Source organism: Microchirus variegatus (genome assembly GCF_963457635.1).
Source record: "Microchirus variegatus genome assembly, chromosome: 18".
Classification (NCBI taxonomy): Eukaryota; Metazoa; Chordata; class Actinopteri; order Pleuronectiformes; family Soleidae; genus Microchirus; species Microchirus variegatus.
The window spans coordinates 18,813,795-18,834,616 of record NC_139819.1 but is presented as its reverse complement, the minus strand read 5'-3'; the positions used below and the strand labels follow the sequence as shown (position 1 = coordinate 18,834,616).

At 45.0% G+C, this 20,822-nt stretch overlaps 1 protein-coding gene across 1 annotated transcript in view; it reads left to right on the top strand.

Moving 5' to 3' along the window:
- Positions 1–20,822, top strand: part of LOC310939806 (protein unc-13 homolog B-like) — a gene marked incomplete at both ends in the record, with an annotated part of 132,626 nt that overhangs the window by 80,867 nt on the left and 30,937 nt on the right. Inside the window, one exon of the mRNA XM_083904650.1 lies at positions 13,292–13,409. Within this exon, the coding sequence (XP_083760776.1) occupies positions 13,292–13,409 (118 nt within the window). The remainder of the gene's footprint in view (positions 1–13,291; positions 13,410–20,822) is intronic.

Genomic DNA, 20,822 nt, shown 5'->3' with positions numbered 1-20,822 from the left:
TTTCTATGTTACCTGATGGAGCAAGCTGTCCCCCACCCACTCAAGTGCTTGTGATAAGTGACACCCAACCACCCATGGAACAACACTCTCCACTTCCCCAAATGCAGTTGCCATACGCCCAGTATACTACCCCAGTAAATCCTTCAAGGCTACCAGGATCTGGAGTCTCAGGGCGAGTGCCACTGCTCTGTTATGACGCCAGTCCCGACACAAGCACACACCCCAGAGTCAGCCGGTCGGTGGACACCTCCATGCTCAAACACATTGGATATGAGGCCCCTGCGGCACTGCCCCTGCACAACACCCATGCCCATCCAAACTATGCATATTCTCCAACTCTGCCCCCGGTACCCAGGCCAAGTTTCCGCACACAATCTGCTCCACACATTACCAATTGCCCTCAGGTGCACTTTCTTGAGCCCAACACTAACCCCTCACCCCTGCATACTGCCAATGAATGGGTCTCTTACACAGACCCCCATAACCTCCATGTGTCTTGTGACCGCACAGTGTCTGACCTGCACCCCGAAGCACTGCAACCCCGACACCAGCTCCAAGCATGTTCGTCCCTCCATATGTGCCACCGTTGGGGACCTCAGTTCATGTTATGCCTAGGCAGAACCCACCAATGGCCGCCTATGGTGGCCTGATGCAAACCCATCAGGTAAAAAACGTGCAAGTCTTCACTGGAAACCCAGACTGTAAGGTACTGGTAGAAGACTGGGTCCGTGACATGCAGTACCTGTTGAAAGCAGTAGAGCTCCCCACCCATCTTCGATTCTGCACCATTGTGCGACACCTAGGTGGCGAAGCACAGAAGCTAATTCTTAACCTACCCCCCACTGATCAGACCCCACAGAAGGCGTTCGAAGAACTAATGGCAGAATACAGTGACACTCGAGGCTCCTTAGACCCTTTGGCTGATTTTTATGAGCGGAGTCAGGAGTCCGGTGAGCCCCCTTGCTCTTATGCAATAGCGCTGGAGGCAAAGCTGCGAGCTGTGGAGGAGAAGGAAAGAGTAGGTAGACCTTTCCCTGACAGAGACAGCAAACTCACCCGACAGTTCCTGAGAGGACTAACTGATGAGGAAGTGTATATTAGGATTGCACCAATGATACCCAGGCTCATGAGTTTCCGCGCGCTACAGGGTGAGCTCCGACACCTGGCTAGAGAAGGTAAGAAGTTCCACAACCCAAACAAAGTAAAAAAAACGTTCACCCAGGTGCATGTCACAGCAGAGGATGGTGGAAATATGAGGAGGGAGAGAAACAAATCCGCAACTGATCTATCTGAGCTGACAGAGATGGTCAAGAAGCTATCCCTTAGCCAGGAGGAACAAATGAGCAAGTTGTTGCACCTAGAACAAAGGATGGCCCCCCCAACCCCACCACCTGTGCAACCAGCACGGGGAAGGATGAGCCAAAACCTCAGTTTTGAGTGTCACCGGTGTGGAAGGCTCGGACACATGGCCAGATTCTGCCGAGCAGTGCTACCAGAGCCCAACCTTGTTGAAGCTCCTCAGCCTTACACTCCAGCAGCCAGACATACGCCCCAAGCCCCTCAGCCTTGCACTCCGGCTGTCGGACACACTCCCCATCCCTCTCAGCCTTTAAACGGTTAAAGCCCATGGTAGCTGGGGAAACCATGGGTATGCAGCAAGAGCCCCACCCACTTTTGAAAAAAATTCACACTGAAGAGGAAACACCCCTTGTGGGTCCCAGGAATGAAGGACATGTGGAGGTAAATGGCGTGGAATGTAGAGCCCTCATTGACTCTGGCTCGCAAATAACCAGCATCACACACAGTTACTGGCAAAACCACCCAGCCCTGAAACAGCAGAATCTACAGCCCTCTAAAATACCCATTGAGGGCACCGGGGGCCAAGCTGTGCCATATCGTGGTGTGCTGCGGGTGAACCTGAAGGTGCTTGGACAGGAGTATAGAGCTGTACCTACCTTTGTCGTTCCTGATTCAGATTACCGCTCTTCTGTACCGCTCCTAATAGGAACCAATGTCATCAGAGCTTCCCGGAGTCACCTGCAGGTGGCTTATGGCCAGCAGTTTCTGCACCGGATTAAAGAGCAACATCCAGAGTGGTATACAGCGTTGCTGGAGGTGGGTAGTGCCGAGAAAAACGAGGTGCAAGACTTCGTGGGCCCTGCTGTGTATACTGGGCGTAAAATACGTGTCCCTGGAGGGAAAGAAATTGACTTAAGATGCAGAATAAAATCTGGTCCCCAGAGGAAGACATATACAGCCCTGATTGAAGGTTAGCCCTCCCTAAAGCTCCCCCAGGACCTCTTGGTCGCCAAAGTCCTTGCAGATGTGAAGAAGGGTTGTGCCCCCGTTAGAGTGATGAATCTGTCCCAACATGACATCACCATCCGACCGCACACACACCTGGCAAATGCGGTCCTGGTGCACAATTTACTGGAGTTCTGTGACAAGGAGCGAGATGGCACTGGAAACAAAGAGGCATGCCTCAGCCTGGATCAAGTGGTCCCCAGTTGTGGTGTTGACCTAAGTGAGGTGGCAGTGGAGAACGAGGACCAGCGTGCTTGTCTCAAGGAACTGTTGGACAAGAATGCAGGTGTGTTCTCCCAACACTCCACAGATTATGGTCACACAACCACGGTACAGCATGAGATTCCGCTGGTGGATTCCGGGCCTTTCGCCTGCCATACCGTAAGATACCCCCCTCTCAGTGGCAGGATGTGAGGCGACTGTTGACGGAGATGGAGGCGGAAGGAGTCATCCGTCCCAGTAAAAGCCCTTATGCCTCACCAGTGGTGGTCGTGGTCAAAAAGGATGGGTCGTTGAGACTGTGCATAGACTACAGGAAGCTCAACGCATGCAGCACCAGAGACGCTTTTCCCCTGCCAAGAATAGAGGCGGCGCTTGAGTCATTGGGCCAGGCCAAATACTTCGACCTAACCTCAGGTTATTGGCAAGTAGAGGTAGCAGAACAAGACAGGCACAAGACAGCCTTTAGTACACCCATGGGGCTGTTTGAGGCAAACAGGATGCAGTTTGGTTTGCAAAACGCACCCTCCACTTTCCAACGCCTAATGACCTGCTGTTTTGGTGACCTGAACTTCACCCATCTCCTTATTTATCTGGACGACATTATAATATTTTCCAAGTCATTTGGCGACCATCTGGAGAGGTTACAACTTGTCTTTGACAGGCTTCAGGAACACGGGTTGAAGCTCAAGCCCTCTAAATGCCAGTTTGTACGGAAAGAGGTGAACTACCTGGGTCACTTGGTGTCAGCTAACGGCATCAGGACGGACCCAGAGAAGATCAGCAAGGTGAAGGAGTGGTCTGTGCCCACCGATCGCAAAGAAGTGCTTCAATTTTTAGGGTTTGCAGGCTACTACAGGCGCTATGTGAAGGGGTTCTCCAGCCTGGCAGCTCCCCTGTATCGTCTCACTTCTGGTGACCCCAGGAAAAAGAAAAGAGGGGCCCACAAAAGCCTGGAGCCTGACAAACCCTTTGTGTGGACAGCTGAGTGCGAGGAGGCTTTCCAGTCTCTAAAGGAGATGTTGGTGAGTGCACCAGTGTTGGGATACCCAGACTACACCCTGCCGTTCGTGCTGCAAACGGACGCATCAAGGGCGGGGCTGGGTGCGGTGCTGGCACAGGTCCAAGGTGGAATGGAGAGAGTTGTCGCATATGCAAGCAGAGGCTTGAGCCCACCTGAAACGAGGTACCCGGCACAAAAGCTTGAGTTCCTCGCCCTCAAGTGGGCAGCCACTGACAAGTTCCACGACCATCTCTACAGACGCAAATTCACTGTGCTCTTTTGATATCCAGTACAGAAGGGGACAAGACAACTCCAACGCTGACGCTCTCTCGCGGATGTCCAGTCAGGAGGTGACGGAGGTCCTACAAACTTGGCCCCAACGTGTGAGGGCTGGTGGTTCTAGGCGCAGAGAGGCTCCGGAGCCCCAGAAATGGGAAGGGGATGAGGTGGGCCCGGCTGCAGCGGGAGAGCCTGGAAATAGTCAGCTGCCAGAGCCCAGTGAACAGTATGGTGAGGTGGGGATGGAGGCACTGCCTGCTATGACCATTCAGGAGATTCGAGCTGGACAGAAAGAAGACCCCTCCATTGGCCCTGTCTTGCATTTCAGGAGCCGAAACCAAAAACCTGGCCGAAGCGAAAGGATGGAAGTGACTGTCAGTGGGGGCCTTCTTTTAAAAGAGTGGAGGAGGCTAGTGGTCAGAAGAGGCATTCTGTACCGGCGTGTCAGAGATTGTCGCAGAGGAATGGTGGAGCAGCTAATACTGCCAGAAAAGCTGCGGACAGCTGTCAAAACAGCTTTCCACGATGACTCGGGGCATTTAGGATTTGAGAGAACACTACAGACGATAAGAGAGCGATTCTATTGGCCAAGAATGTTTCAGGAGATTAAAGCCTGGTGCGAGCAATGTGAGAGATGCTGCCTTAGGAAGACCCCCACCGCCGCTGTCAGAGCTCCCCTTGTCAGTATCCACACCAATGCCCCCATGGAGCTGGTCTGTATTGACTTCTTGTCAGTGGAAAAGTCGAAAGGTGGCATTGAAAATGTTCTCATTGTCACTGATCACTTCTCCCGGTACGCACAAGCTTACCCCACTAAGGACCAGAAGGCAGGCACAGTGGCTCGTATACTGTGGAAGAACTTTTTTTGCCGGTTTGGGTTTCCAGCAAAGTTGCATGCAGACCAGGGACGGAACTTTGAAAGTGCAATGGTGAAGGAGCTGTGTAAGTGCACAGGCATTGCGAAAACCCATACGACCCCCTACCACCCACAGGGCAATGGGATCACTGAAAGGTTCAACCGGACCTTAATGAACATGCTGGGGACACTGGAACCACACTTGAAGTCTGGCTGGCATGAACATGTGGACGCCATGACACATGCTTATAACTGCTCACATCATGACTCCACTGGCTACAGCCCATACTACCTCATGTTTGGCAGACACCCAAGGCTCCCGGTCGATCTGGTCTTCGGATCCCCTACCATTAACAAATCAGGTGATTACACCGACTATGTCCAGACTCTGCATGACTCTCTGACGGAGGCCTATGCCCTGGCCAATCAGTCCTCACAGAATGCTAAAGACCAGCAGAAGAAGTATTACGAAAGTATTATAATAGAATTGACGTGCGTTACGCTGGAGACGCCGTGTTGCGTTCAATGTACGCTGTCTATTCTACAGGTGGGTCACGGCGAATGTTGCTCCTATAAATCATATTGTATTTTGTGTAAAATGTTGTTTAAACTCACTGTGGGAGTTATGTTACGTTCTCTGTGTTGTTAGAGTGTGAGACAGGAGGATATATTTTGTATTACGTTATCCCGAGTAACTTTTATGCTCTTTGTTATTGTTTATGGTTGCTAATTTTGTTAGCTCCCGGGCGCTAGCTGCTGTGAATGTGCGCCGTGTACTCTGCAGCTGATGTGTTAAGTTGAATGTACGCTGTCTATTCTACAGTGCCTGCTGTTGAGAACACTGAGATTGTGCTGAGGAGAATAAACGGTCTCATCACCATCAAATATAAACTCTTCTGCCTCCCATGGTTCTTTCGAGGGACACACTTCCCCCCGCCGGCGATATTAACAACTCCTAAACACAACGCAGAGTAGCGGCGGGCGGAGTGGCTGCGGAGAGTGTGGGTTACATATACAATGTTGTATTGTGTACAAGCCTTTATATAGCTTTGATGGTAGAGTTTGTGTTATAGGCAGTGTTTTGCCATCATTGCCTTTGTAATGGATAATATTACAAAGTAAAATAATCATTGTTTCTCCAGTTTGTCTATATTTGTCATTTTTATAGTTCCTCGAATTCCTTTTTTTGGGCAAAGATGGCCCATCCACTTTTGTACTGGCCCACCCAAAATATTATTTCTGCCTACGCCACTGGTACGAGTGTAGATCAAGTGACAACGGTTGTGAAGTCACATGTAAGAATCTGAACTCAAGTTGTGATACTAACAGTTACACCAATGTCTACGTATGTGTGCAATGATATCATGAGTATCCTCAAAATCATTGGTTCTCAAAGGGCAGCCCGCGCAACAATGGTGGCCCACAGAAACATTTCTGGCGGCCAACAATGAATTACAGTTGATAGTTTTAATCCAGGAGCTACTAAGCTTGTTAAATGTTTATTAGACATTACTGGATACAGACTGGATACAGACCAACAAAGTTTACAGTTTAAGTAGAAAGTATGCCTTTTTCCCCCATGGACTTCATTTAAACTGATTTCCTTTTGCAACCAGTGGTGGATATTCAGTTTATTTTCAACTTTCTTACCCTTGACTTGACACTGTCCATTTCTTATCAATGGTCTATAGTGCAGGGGCCGTATTTATCAAGCGTCTTAGAGTGCCATTTTACACTTAAGTCCTGAGAATTTGTGAAAAGTAGTCCTACTCTCAAACTTCAGAATAAGAGCTATTTATCAACTGTCTAAGTCTAAGAATCACTTCTACTCTCCCAGATATTTAAGAGACCTCCAGAGGTGCCCTAAGTGGTTAGCAGTTGCCAGTAGGGGATGGCACTGAGGTGAGAAAGATGTCCTGGCTTTGGGTGCTTATCATTGTGCTTGCATGCTTGTTGCTATTTTGACACACACACATTCATCTCATAGTAAAACACATTAGATCAATTAACAGCAGCGGCCGCAATGAATACACACACGCATGCACACACACGATCTCTTTCACAAACACAGTCTTCACACTGGTGATGCGCACAAGGATTTTAATGGCAATTATGCAACCCTAACGTAAAGACTCAGATGAAAAAAAAAGAAAGAACAAAATCCACAACCCAACACTACAGCCTGGATTGAACAGCATAGCTACCGTAATCGCCTATAAGTTTATAGGTAATAACATAGCCTACCAACTCAACAGTCACTTCACTCATTAATTATTCAAAACCCACTGTTAATTATACTGTCATTGATCACAACTGGCTTCAATGACACAAATGTAGGTTAAATCAAAAGTAACTCAAATAAAAACAAATCATGGACCAAATCCACAATTCAAAACCATTCCGACACATCCTTTAAAACATAGTACCACAGTAGGCTATAACACATATTTAATTTGTTGTTTTGTCACTCTATTCACACCATTCTTTTTCGTTCTTGGTGAGGAATGTGTTGCCTCTGGTAGCGGTGTGTCTTATAAACTGGTCCGCGATTATTTCCAGGTTGCTATTCCTTGACAATGTCTTGTGACAGTTCAGTATCAGCCTTGGACCGCAGATAGGTTTTCTGACATCACAATGCAACCCGTTGATAGGTAGTGGTCATTAACAAATAAATGACAAGAGTAGGCTGGCACATGTGAGTGCTCTGCAATCTCCGGGAGCACCCACAGAATCGGCGCCTATGCTCCCTATGCTTCCCTTGTTTGTTTGTTTGTTATAATCCTTTCATTCTATCTCTTTCTGTCTGCTTTTTATTATCATGTTTGTATTCGCATCTCAAGCTACTGGATGGTTCTTTTGACCCAATTTACAATATTGTGCTGAGGGTTACTGGCTTTGTCTCACTGTCGTAGATCAATCTGACATTTCAGATTGTTAGTGTTGTGGGAGGGGAGGGAGTAAACTCAACAACAAACACCCAACAAGCCAGACGAACAACTGCATCGTCTTGCTCCCGAGGGTCAGAGTCTGCTTCAGCCTCAGCGACTGAAGTAGGGTCCCCCTCTTTGGGCAGTCGGAATGACTTACAAGCCCTGTTGGGCTGAGGAAAAACTGGAATAAGGATCCAGCAGTGGTTATCCAGGCAGGCGCTGGATCAGACCCTCCCTTTCTTACTTTGGTTCCTGGGTCTTCTAACTCTGTTTCAGTTTTTCTCCGTGTGGTTTGGGGCAGGTCGACCAGGCGGTGGTGGATTCACTTACGAATGTTCCGCCCTTGAGGCCTGTATGCCCCCTTTCCATCGGCTTCCTCTGAGAAGCCATCCTCTTTCACACCGTTAGGGTGTTGATGCTGATGCTCCACTGTGGCACGTGGTGCATCCCTTATCTCCTGGAAGACAGCCCGGCTTGACTGGGAACTGGTTGAGCTATGCTCCCCCAGCTCCAAGGTCCCGGGTGCTCCAATGCCATCAACTTCATCCGAGGAGCCATAATCACTTAGCTCCTCCAGGAGTCGTCTCGGACTCTCTACCTCCCGAGGATCCTGGCTGCACTCTGGGAGCTGGTGGAGGTCACCTCCAGCCTTTGCAGGACCAGGTCCACCATAACCGCTTTGGTCCAGGAAGCGGTCTCCAACTCGTTGAGTTGGGGACAAACTCTGGACCAGGTGGGTTATCCGCCGTTCAGGAGCAGGAGGTTGGCACCCTCCTGGGGCATATGGCGTGTTCCCTCCCCCTGGAGAGGTTGAGGAGAATGTATTCATGACGCCTAGTACAATCTGGGTCAATTCTTCCTGGACAAGGGCCGATAGGCTCTTGGCAGGTGGCTCCCTAGGAGGTGCTGGTCTTCCCCTTCCGAAATCCCTGTGGATTTCTGGTTCTCTAGCCGTGAAATTCAGTGGAGCCGGATTCCTTCTGACGTCTAAGTCCTGGGAGACGGTCCGGCTGGGCTCGGAGCTGGGTGAACTTGACTCCCCCTTGCTCCAGGTCCCAGTTGCTGCCTCCGAGTCACGGGGACCCGACTTGCCACCGCGGTGGAGCACCTCAGGGTTTTCCCTGGGTGTTTCTGAGATCTCCCGGATTCGGGTTTCAAGGAGGTCGACCACGCGGCTCAACCGGCTCATATCTTTATGAGAGCATTGCCCGAGGCCGGCTATTAGGTTCATCAGGGCAGAGCCTGCCTCAAGTCCCCGTGGTCGAGCTGCAGCAGAAGGGTTACTTCCGGCTATCCTGTTTGCTCAGTGGAGCGGCGTCTAGGCTATCACAGTCTTCAAACTCTGAGTCCTAATGCGGCGCACAGCTTCTCACTGGCTGAACAGTACAGGGTAGGATGCAAGAGCAAAAAATAAATAAACCTGGCCTAGTTAAAACAAACAGTCAGCCTTGTGACAACTAGACTGTGTACGGGGGATCAGCCCGTGACTTACTGATCACGTTTTAACAACCAATAGGGTGACAAACAAAACAAACACACACAGGGTTACACAACACAATTAAAGTGAATGTTAATGTTGTTACTCGTCCGAGGTTTACACAATCTAACATACGCTTGACAGCACGATATCCACACTAGTTTGCTTCAGCATAGTACTAATGACAAGGTGACCCCAGTAAGCGGTCACCATTCAGTATACTAGCTGATCCGATGATGTTTCTTTTCCTGTTTAGCAGGAAGAAACTGAATATCTAAGTAGCTAGTAGTTTCAGTGTTTTGTACAAGCGTGCCAGTAACAAGATAATGTATTAAGAAGCCTCACACGGGGCACCAATTATGTTGTGATTCAACTTAGGTAATTGGTGGGAAAATATTAACACAAATGATTAATTATTTTTAATAATTAATTTTGTTATTAATTTCTTAAAAACGGGGCACCACTCCTCTTAGCGTGAGGAGAATGACAGAGAAACTGTCACTTTACAACCTTCAAGTGTCTCTTGACTATCAGTTATAACTAATTAATAATAAGTATATTAATATTAATTAATAAATAACAAAGAAGGTGTGAGATCGTACACTGGCTTCTTTCACTTACCCTTTGTTACAAACAAACAAGCACAAAAGACAGAAACAGTACTTTTAAACTAAAGGTTCAACATTTATTTAAGCATTAAAATTAATCAATAACAGCAACAAACATCAATCCCTTAATCCAAAATAACTGCTGGTAAAAACGTTTCAATATAAAAGAAAGAAAATAAAATAAAATAAAAAGGAGTATGGATCTGAGTGCAGGAATGTGTGTGTGTGTGTGTGTACACACACAAAGGGGGGGGGGGCGTGTCACTTTGGCAGCAGGTAACAGGAAGTGAACAAAACAAAGCCAAAGTAAAACAGGAAGCAACAAACAAAGCCAAAAGTAAAAGAAGGATGGGTCTCTGACGTGAAGTGGGAGGCGACGCGCCTCCCACTTCCGGGTACGTCACGTGAAAATGGCGTCACTCGCTGTTACCGTGAGGCGACGCGAGATGGCGCTCGTGCTCTGATTTCTTCACTCCGCTCTTCCGTCTTTCACCAGCGGAAGCGCTGAGTAAAAGAGGAGAGTTGAAGGAGGAAATGAAGTCAGCAGTGACGTGGAAAATTTAAAGGGAATGGCGGCGGGAAGTGCAATAGACAAAGGAACGAGTCTGATCAGAAAACTTCTGTAATCACACAGTTGATTTGGCTTGTCCGACTTAAACTGTGGTTCTCACAGATCACGGAAGTTTCCTCTCAATGAGTGATCGCGGGCTGTGTTGAGGACATAGGATCGCAATAGACGGGGACAAGTCACAGTGAAAAAGGAGAGACACGTGAGGACCGGTCAAATTAAGCTTCTATTACGATCGCCGCTGGCGCTGCGCGCGTAGCGAAAGGCACGGAGGATATTAAAAAATCGATCAGCTGGGCGGACGGCGCCGCGGTGTTTCCGCTAAACGGTCCGCTAGCTTAGTTCGCAGGTATTATTCTACACAAGTTACAACCGTATGTGAGACACACACGGTTGACGATGAAAGAAAATAAAAACACATAAACAATAAAAACACAATGAAACTACGGGTTGCACTCCCGTGTTTATAATAAGCTCTGAAGCTATTTTGCCCAGACACAATCGCTTACTATGAGTTGCCTTACAACGAGTAAGGAAGTGGTCCTGGGATCGCGTTGCGCGATTCTACTCCGTGCGTCAGCTGGTTTCTGCCGGGATAGGAGAGATGAGAGGGCGCCTCGGTGCGAGATTCTGCTCCGTGCGTCGGCTGGTTTCTGCCGGGATAGGAGAGATGAGAGGGCGCCTCGGTGCGCGCCTCTAGAGCTGTGTAACGCGTGGTCAACCGACTCACGGTAGGGACAGCGGGTCGACGGTGAGTTAGGAGCATGTATAGCAACCACGATCTCCTCTTCTGCAGGAATGGTAAGGAATAACTCGCAGGGAGTTATTCGTTCAGTCTCTGATCAAAAACAAAAGAGAGCAAAAAGGGGAAAACCAAAAATGGGGTAGGAGTGAACAAATAAGAATCTTCAAAGCTTGGCCAGCAAGGATGTAGATTTTCTTGATGTTTTCCTCTTCTTAAACACATATGTCCTCTCTCGCTGAGAGCTATGGTGAAGAGGTCGAACTCTGGGGGTTCGTTCAGTTTTGATACCTTTGCCTCGGGGGCGGGGCATCCCGTGGTGTCCACCAATGGGTGAACGGCTGCCTGCCGTGGACGTCGCCTGCCGTGGACGTCATCTGCCGCACTGGGTTGTGGGGGATGAGTCCATCACAGCTGGACGCCTTGGGGGAATAGATTCCTTTCCTTTGTTCTCCCCCATGTGGCTCCTGGGGTCTTTCAGACCGCCATTTTAGGTCCAGGCTGCATTCAGGCTTTCCCAAAGAGGACAGTGAGGTCTCACAGTCATGCTGGGCCCAACAGTTAGTTAGTTGGATGTATTGGAGACAGACTTTGAGGATGGACAATATCTGACCTACTAATTATATTTGGGAGTTTATGTTTTCTGGTTTCAGTGAATCTCAATGAATCTCTGAAGTGGGCCAGTGACTCATGATTAAATAAATCTGTATTGTTTTGGTTTAACGAGTTGATCATGTGATTGAATAAAATGCCACAGTGTGTTAAGAACGAGACACTACGCTGCATTTTTTTGGGGAAATAGTCAAAATAATGTTTTTTCTTGTTTTGCGATGGAAGGAAAATGTATTATATCAATCTGAGTGTTTGATTTTTCCCTTTTCCCTCCACCTAAAACAAGTCATCAAATGAATGTAGGTGAATATTTGGGCAATGGGTCAAAAAAGAATTAGAGATAGAGATATTCTAGAAGCCATGGAAGATATGGGGTGGAGGTGATTTGTGATTTGTGCAGATTGTGTCTGACACAGTGAATTTGGATGCAGGTGATGACTCTTGATTCTTCAGTCACAATGTGTGCTGTGTTATGCCAGCTGGCCTCTCTGGCCTCTGCTCTCTTGAACCTTTTCCAATTAATATTTTTTTTCTGCCAGAGCATGATTCTTTTTTCATCTACAATGTTCAGCAGTCAGGCGCATGTGAGAGAAAGAACATCATAATAAAGATGCTAGTGGGGAATCCTGTTCACATTATTCTGGATTATCATTTTATCTTCTTCAGTCAGTGGCAGGACACACACATACACGCACACGCACACACACATGCACACACACACACATGCACACACACACACACACACACACACACACACACACACCCACACACACACACACACACAGCAGCCTCTTTCGCTCTCCCTCTTCCTTCCATCATCCCAGCTGTGAAGTGTCATCAGAGATGACTGACAGCAAATATGAATATGAATGGGACTGTGAATATGCAGATAAAGAGATGTGACAGTTTGGATGGTGTGTTCTGTTATCCTTCTCCCCTCACTTGTTTATGATACAAATAATCAATAATAAACACAGGAAAATGGAATAGGTTGGTTCAGGGTTGAGTGACATGGCCATACATTTTATCTCAGTAAGTCAATATGGATTTTGTCACAGTAAATGTCAGATATAATATAAGTATAATATGTTTGGCACTTTTCAAACACAAAGCAACACAACGCCAATGATTTAGAGAAAAAAAACATACAGTAAAACAATACAAGAAATAAAAAATCATCAAAACATTGAATATATATATATGTATATATATATATATAAACTGTCCTCAACAGTTGTCTTTGTTTATTTAATTAAATAGTGATTTTGGCTCCTGTGTGGAAGTTGAACACAGTAAACATTTCACAAATTTGAGGATCGATAGATGGACAGAAAGACATTCAGTAAAGACAAAATTAGGGTGAACTGGTAAAAGTATATTTGATGAATAATGAATAAACGTATTGCTTGAGAAAAATGCTATTGCCATACTTATTGTTAATCTATTGCTCAGCCCTGAGTTGACTTTACTTACCCTGTTTGCATAATGTAATTTTAACTTGTTTATTGTAAGTATTTTTTTAATGCTATATGTACTTGATGAATCTCATTTGTGTAATTTCAGTTAAGCTAACAGGAGATCAGCAAATATAACTAGATATTTAGTACAATATCTTACATGTCCAGGTTATCCGATTAATATCTAACAACTTGACTTTTCCTCTGTGTAATACAGTTGGTGTGTTTCTTCACAGTGAGATCAATCATCTGGAGTCAGGTCTGTTGGTGGAGCTGTGGAATAAAGGTTTGATCTGGGACACTATGATCGGCACAGTGCTGATACCACTGGACATCATTCGACAATCTGATGAGGTAACGCACCTCCAGCACAAAACATAACAATAATAATAATAACACATTTGAATTTGTATGGCACATTTTAAAAGCAGAATTTCCAGGTGACAACAAAGCAAAAACAACAAAAGTTCAGAGTTCAGTAACAGCAGTAGCAGGTAGCACAGCCAAAAAATAAACCACTAAAAACAAAGACCAAGGAATGCTGGTAGAAGTGCAAATCAATAAGTTATAGTAAACGATTAATAAAATAGCAATGGAATCACCTAACAGCCAAAACAAAAATTGTCTTGAGAAGTGATTTTCTTTTTTTCTTTAACTTATTCCACAACCTCATTATTTATATAATACGTTTTGTTCCGTCTTGTTTTTCCTAAAACTTAATTTGTGACCAAGGAATTTACCTTGTTGTAGAAATGTCCGAACATTAAGGTCTTAAGTCAAACCTGAAAACGTGTGCAGTGAAGCCCATTGATAGAATTCCTGATTTTTGATTCATGTCTCTTTTATCAACTACTTCTGTAAATGTCGAAACACCTGGAGGTTTTAAAGTCCATTCTATCACAGTTAGTAAGATCTAATGGTGGCACCTCCACTCACCCCTCCCTTTACCAAACACCTCTCGGGGCTCCGTTTCACAAAGCAGGTTTAGTGAAAACCCTGAGTCTGTTAACCCTGAAATGAGGGAAACTGATTTTTCCGTTTCACAAAGGAAGGTAAGTCAAACCAGAGAAAGAGGAATAACTCTAGCCTGTTTCACAGACAGAGGTAACTTAAGCTCTCGGTCAGTTACCATGGTAACATGCTCTATGAACCTAACCTGGTGGGGACCAGGTTTTTCTCAACAAACCTTGAGTTTCTCTCTGTCTCCGCCCCTTTCAGCCACACACAGTATTTGATTTCCTCATTCATTCAGTCAGCAGGCGAGTTTTGGCGCAGCATAGTTCTGACGTTCATTTTGCTGGCTACATTAGAAGTTATATTAGGTAGTGACAATTTTCACTACCATGACATGTCCTTTTGACAGTGATTCCGTGGTTGAAGGTTAAGGCAGAGAATTAAATATTTGTCAGGAGATGATTATCAGACCATGCATAGATTCATTTCCAGACACTTTTCTTTTTGAACGGTACCGTTTCACATCACAGTTCATCATTTACATATACAACCTAATCCGTCCTCATATTTCCAATATTACTAACCGAAGTCATGCTCTCACATCCCAGCAGATATTGTGTGTTGTGCTGCGTTTTTTTTCAAATGGGAGTTTTTTATACAAATTCGGAGATGCAGAGCACTTGAGTAAGGCAACTGTGTGCAGAGTGGTAAGAAAAGTGTGCGTCGCACTGAAAAGACTACTACCTGTCTTGGTCATTTTCCCTGGACATAAACCTGTCAGAGCCATCAAGGAGGAGTTCCACGGGATTGCAGGTGAATGATGTAAAGATCCATTAAATGAATATTAGATAATATTCTGTTCATGACATTGTGCTGCAACGTCAGACTGGGATTATTGATTTTAATTTCTTTCAGGATTCCCCAGTGTGATTGGCTGCATCGATGGCACACACATCCCCATCACGGCTCCATCACATAGTGAAGCTGATTATGTGAATAGAAAGTCCATTTACAGCATAAATGTGCAGGTGCATGTGGAATGACTGTTTTCAAAATGTTAAAGACTGCATCATAGTTCAACATCTGTCATAATCTGCACTGTCAAGATCATATGTGATGCTGCACACATCATTTCCAATGTTGAGGCCAAGTGGCTGAGGTCTGTTCATGACTCAAGGATTAATCGAGAGTCTAACCTGAGCAACAGACTTCGATGTGGTAAGCAGCCTAAAGATTTGCACAATACTGTATAATTCACTTGTCTCCCTCCTTTTAATATACTCTAATGTATCCACTATACATTACAGGAGAGTTTGATGGCCATCTGCTGGGTGACAGGGGTTACCCATTTCAACCCAGGCTGCTGACCCCTTACTCTGAACCTGAACCAGGCCCCCAACAGAACTTCAACCGGGCTCACTGCAGGACGATAGCTCGGGTTGAGATGACCATAGGCCTGCTGGAAGCCCGTTTCCAGTGCCTACGTCACCTCAGGGTCACTCCTGAGAGGGCCTGTGACATTATTGTGGCATGTGTTGTTCTTCATAATATTGCCACTATTAGAGGAGAGCAACACCCTGCCCTTCAAATTGAAGACCATGATGATGACCCCATCCACCTATTAGCTGTGCAGGACAGCAGAGCAGTCAGAGACGCTATATGCCACAATCACTTTAGTGATTGAGTCACCACCACCACCACAGCAACCAAATAAAGACGCGATACACATTTCTTTCGGTCTCCTTTATTTCCTGCAAATACAAGAGCTTGTTTATTCAATGTTCCAATAGTTAACATAATTCACCTGTGACCATGCACCTACCTCTAACTTGTGCTTCAGTATTTCAATTTCTAGGTCTGCCCTCCTAATCTGGCGGTCCAAGTACTGCATTTCTTTGTCAGTTTTTTTTTTTTTTTTTCAGCAGGAGCATTTTATAAATTTATTTGACTGGAAATACATACAAGGAGGACATTATACAGTTGCACCTGAATTCCACTGAATGAATCTCTGGTGTTTACTGAACATCTCACTGTGTCAATCTGTGCAGTGGAAGTTGAGGGACCCTTCTGCTGCTGCCCAGCCATGTCCTGTTAAAAAGGGATGAGAATGTGTTTATACTTCAGTGTAGGCTAAATGTCACTCTTTATTCCACCAGAATGTTAAGAAATGTAAATGGGAAGATAACTTTAAATAACATATCAAGATGTTACCTCTATAGGCCTTTCTGGATCCTCCTCTGTAAAGGCAGTTGATACAGTTTCCTCATACTGGCCACCTTAGCTGAGTGATACGTTTCAGTATAATTTAAATTTGACAAAATGGTATAAGAGTATTGTTTACTTACAGTCACAAGGTCTGTTGTGGCGTGAGGGGGCTCCAAAAGGCAGATGAAATAACTATTTTTATGAATAGGCTTTCAAATACATATAGTTCTAGGCATATTACATTTTATAAAAGCACTTGTGTCTTAGGGTGTGAGCTCAGAGGATGAGCTCGCTCCAGGGATTCCCTCGGCCACTGGCCTTCCTACACTCTGGCTTAGGGCCAGCTCCTCCGCCTCTGTTAGAGGCCCGTTTTACGGGAATCGGCTTTCTTTCTATTGTCTGAGTAGAAGTCTGTGTTAGTTTAAATAGGCTTAATTATTTGACAGAACATGATACAGATGAGAAGTCATTTATGTGTGTTAAAACAGCATTATGCTGGGGATAAAACAACTGTATACAGTCAAACAGCCACTTCATATTTACTTATTAACACAATATAAAACATGATCAAAATGAGGTAATCCCATGAGATTATTGCTGCCATGAGAAACTGCTGCCAAGTGCGCTTCTCCCCCGTGGGATTACACCTAAATGAAATAAATTAATAGGCTACCACTCAAGCAGTTTCCCCCTGTAATATAATTGTGATTGCAAAGGACTACATTTAACCCTAACCCTCCATACAGCAAGGCTATTGCCTTAAATTACGTACAGTATATGGAACCCAAACTAGTTTTATTTTCATTGATTTTAAACTTCTACAAACATATCACAAACACTATAGATGACTGCTATCAATTGTTATGTTAAAAGTCCGATTTTACTCAGATATGACAATAATTAGTATATCATGTAAACACATTAGTCTGACTAAACTTGAGCTAGTCTTAGTCAGACTAACCTACCTGGATAATGTGATCCATAATCTGATTACTCCTGCACGCATATGTGTCCAGCCATGGCAAAAGGGTTCACAAGTCTACTTTGGGACATTTGGAGTTATTTACATATTCCAAAAGTGTGATTTCTAAGCTTTCCAACAATGTCAAACAAATGTCCATCTGATCATTTTTGAAGAAGATGTGGCCATTTGAATGTAGGCACTCCTCAAACTGCTTTAGGGAGAAATTCAGCCTGAAAGATTTCGACCTTCTTGAGGAGCCAGGCCAATAGCTGCTCATTTGCATCACATTAACATGGTCACAACCCCCCACCCAGTCTAGCTGTCAGTGACATCTGATGTCTGTTAGCCCACAGGACAGAAACAGTATAGCAGTTTGAAAACAAAGGAATGAATGTAGTTCATGTCAATGTAGTGTTATTTGCTGTAAGTACTTCAGTGGACTGATAAGAATCAGAATTTACTTTATTGATCCCCAGAGGGAAATTCTTCTGTTACAAGAAGCACTTGAATAAAAATGAGAAACAAGAAAGGTGAAAGATAGATACATACTTCAAATATCAAATAAAATATATCTAAGTGTGTGAAGGAGAGTTCAATATTTTCCAGACCATGGACTATATTATCATCTTCAATACAGGTTCCTCCTCCACAATGTGGCTGTACCCACTCTGTCCATCACAGTTGATATGCGGCTAAATGGTGACATCACAAGCGCACCCTCTTCTGCTTCCTCTTCTGTGCTGTAACCTTTGGTGCTGGGCATGTGAAGTCTTTTGCCTCATCAGAACAGAAAGGCCTGATTTTTTCAAAAAGATACGTCTGCCTGTCCATGGTCAGTCCAGGTGGGGCCAGGACGGGAAGACTGTCAACAGGGGGCAGAACTCCTGGGTTGCGCAGTAGCTGAAACTCGATAGGCTCTGCATCACTGTGAGACACCTGGTCTGTTGGCATCAAAGCTGTGACAGAATAGAAGCACACAACAGGATATTTAAAACATGGCTCACTGTGCACATGGAACACTATCATGTCCATTTGTGATTTTTTTATTCATAAAATGCAGAATTTTGAATATAAATACCTAAATTTCTGATAACTCTTGATCTGTGGGAGCTTTTGAAAGTAGGGACTCAGATGTGTCTGCCAGTCGATGGTCTTTACTATCACTCTGCCATCTGCCGTTCCAACAAGCTGCGGAATATTGAGGCGACTTTCAGGATAGTTGGAGCTGTGTTCCACTACCTGTTGACAGCAAGAACCACAATGAAAATAATTATTTAACTTTTCCCCACAAAAAATGACATTTTACACATTACATATAGCAGTCTATATAAGCATTTGGCTATTGTATAGAAATCAATTTATACACATACCAAGAGCCTTAGCCGACACTGAGGCCTTGGACACATGGGTTGGCAGCAACTTCACATGCCAAGCCTTATGCCCAGGATTCTGAAAAAAAATAAAATAATACTTCTTTCAGGTCATGGTTCATGTTAACAGGCACTTTATCACTGAATCAGTATAGATTGATCATTAGTATTGCTTGAATTATGTGTGAATGCCACACCTTTATGTGCATGAATTGCACGTGTAATTAACACGTTCATCACGTTAATCATGTGTGATTCATGCATGCAAAGGTGTGGCATTCACACATCATTCAATGCAATGTTAGGTTTCGAACACGGGAGTTTCGTCTCAAAGCATTTGAATTATCAAACTGAACCTGCGGGTGTACAAAATATCAAAGAGGGCCGTGACATGCTCCTCTTACGACTTATAATACGCTCATCTGACCGAACAAAAGTTTCGATGTGCGCATCATTCTCATTGTAATAATACAGTACCGAGCTAGCGAGCTAATAACAATGTAGCCAAACGGCGTTATGAAACGCACAGTGGATTATTAAAAGACAGCGTCCCTATGTGCGTCTGTATGTGACTTTGAATGAACACTAACATAACATAGATTAACAACGTTAATTAAAACTCACCCCATAAGAAACTGAAAGGTATTCCGGCAGACTTCAGTGCCTCCGATCAGATAAGAGGTCCGGGCGTGCTTCCTTTTCGTCGCAGTTATACGTCTGTTCGCCTCCAAAAGTCCAATTAGATAAGAGATAGAGCGGTGCTGGCGTCATGTCATCATCTCAGACAACTACCGTGTGTGTCCTGCTCTCTTTCAGCCGCGGAATAATCCATCTGTTTGTTGTTTTTGTGACGATGAAGTCTGCTAACACGTTAGCATAAAGATCGCTAGCTTAAAATGCTAACAGTCCACACACAGCCGTCTCTGTGCTTTCGCTGTCCTTGTGAAGAAGCTGCTCAGCCACAGCTGACTTATTGTCCTGTTCTCTTTGTCTTCCTTTGTCAAACAAAGCTTTGATGATGACTGCTTTGATGATAATCACGCTTTAATTTCGCACTACACACATACACACTGCACACACACACACACACACTGCACACATACGCTGGAAAGTTCCAGACACTCTCTCTCCCTGAGTGAGAGCTTCATATTAATTAGCCATGTGTATTCTCCGTGATCGTCAGCTGATTGGCTGAAAAAGCAACAAAGGCTCTGGAATGTGAGATCGCCACACCCAAACTAGGGGCGATTCACAGTGATAAAACAACCTTAATTCAAACACAAAGTTTATGGTTTTAAGACCCATAATACTGTGATTTGAAGCAGGTAGCGGCTTCTTCAAAACTTCAACTTGTGTAATTTTGAAAAAAACGGAAATCCCTAATTTTGAAAAAAAAACAACGTTTTCCTGTTTTTCTCGTTTTGCGCTCGGCCGACTTGTTCCCGCTTGGTCCGTGGCGGGTCACATATGTTTAGTCGAACTGGAGTCAGCCTTCGTTCTGCACATGCACCACATTTCATCCTTGGTCTTTGACCTGTAAGGAGACAACGTCTTTCTTCAGACAACACAGCAACCATGAGAGCAATGCTTGATCAAATTTGTATAAAAGTATCATGATTAACATGTACAGCAGGTACAAAACATACACAAGCACAGCACGATCTATCTCAACATTCATCCTCGTTTGTTTTTCTGTGATGTAAAGGTCAACAGGAAACTAAATCAAGATGCATTAGCTTACAGATAGAGCATGTTGTCTTAGTCGGCTTATGGCCTCAGCTTGAAGTGTTGTTTGGTCAGACTCATGACTCCCAGTCTCAGTCTCTCAGTCAGTAAATCTAGTTGAAACGTTTCAATATTATTTCAAGTAAAATTTTATCCAATCAGGAATCAGACCTCCTCCAAGATGCCGTCTTGATCTGTTAATTGTGGCCAATGTGAATATTTTTTTTCTCTCTCTGCTGCTCGGATGTGAATGTGACACACTTCATAATCGAAAATAATAAAAAACTTAAAAGGCCAAGCACCCACTTCCTCCCTGTCACTCCCTGCCTCTGTCTCACTTTCTGAATCTGCAGCAGCCTCCTCCTCTTCATCCCTTACATCCTCTTCTCCTTCATTTCCGGTTGAGCGTACGCTGGCGCGGTTGGCTGCCGCTGCTCTCCGGCTCCCCCATTCTCCCCCCTTTCCCCCTTTCTCCCCCTTTCTGATCTTAACTGTTATCTGAACTTTTTTCGTCCTGACTCTGCAAACGATCTGCTGTTAGCACCGTGT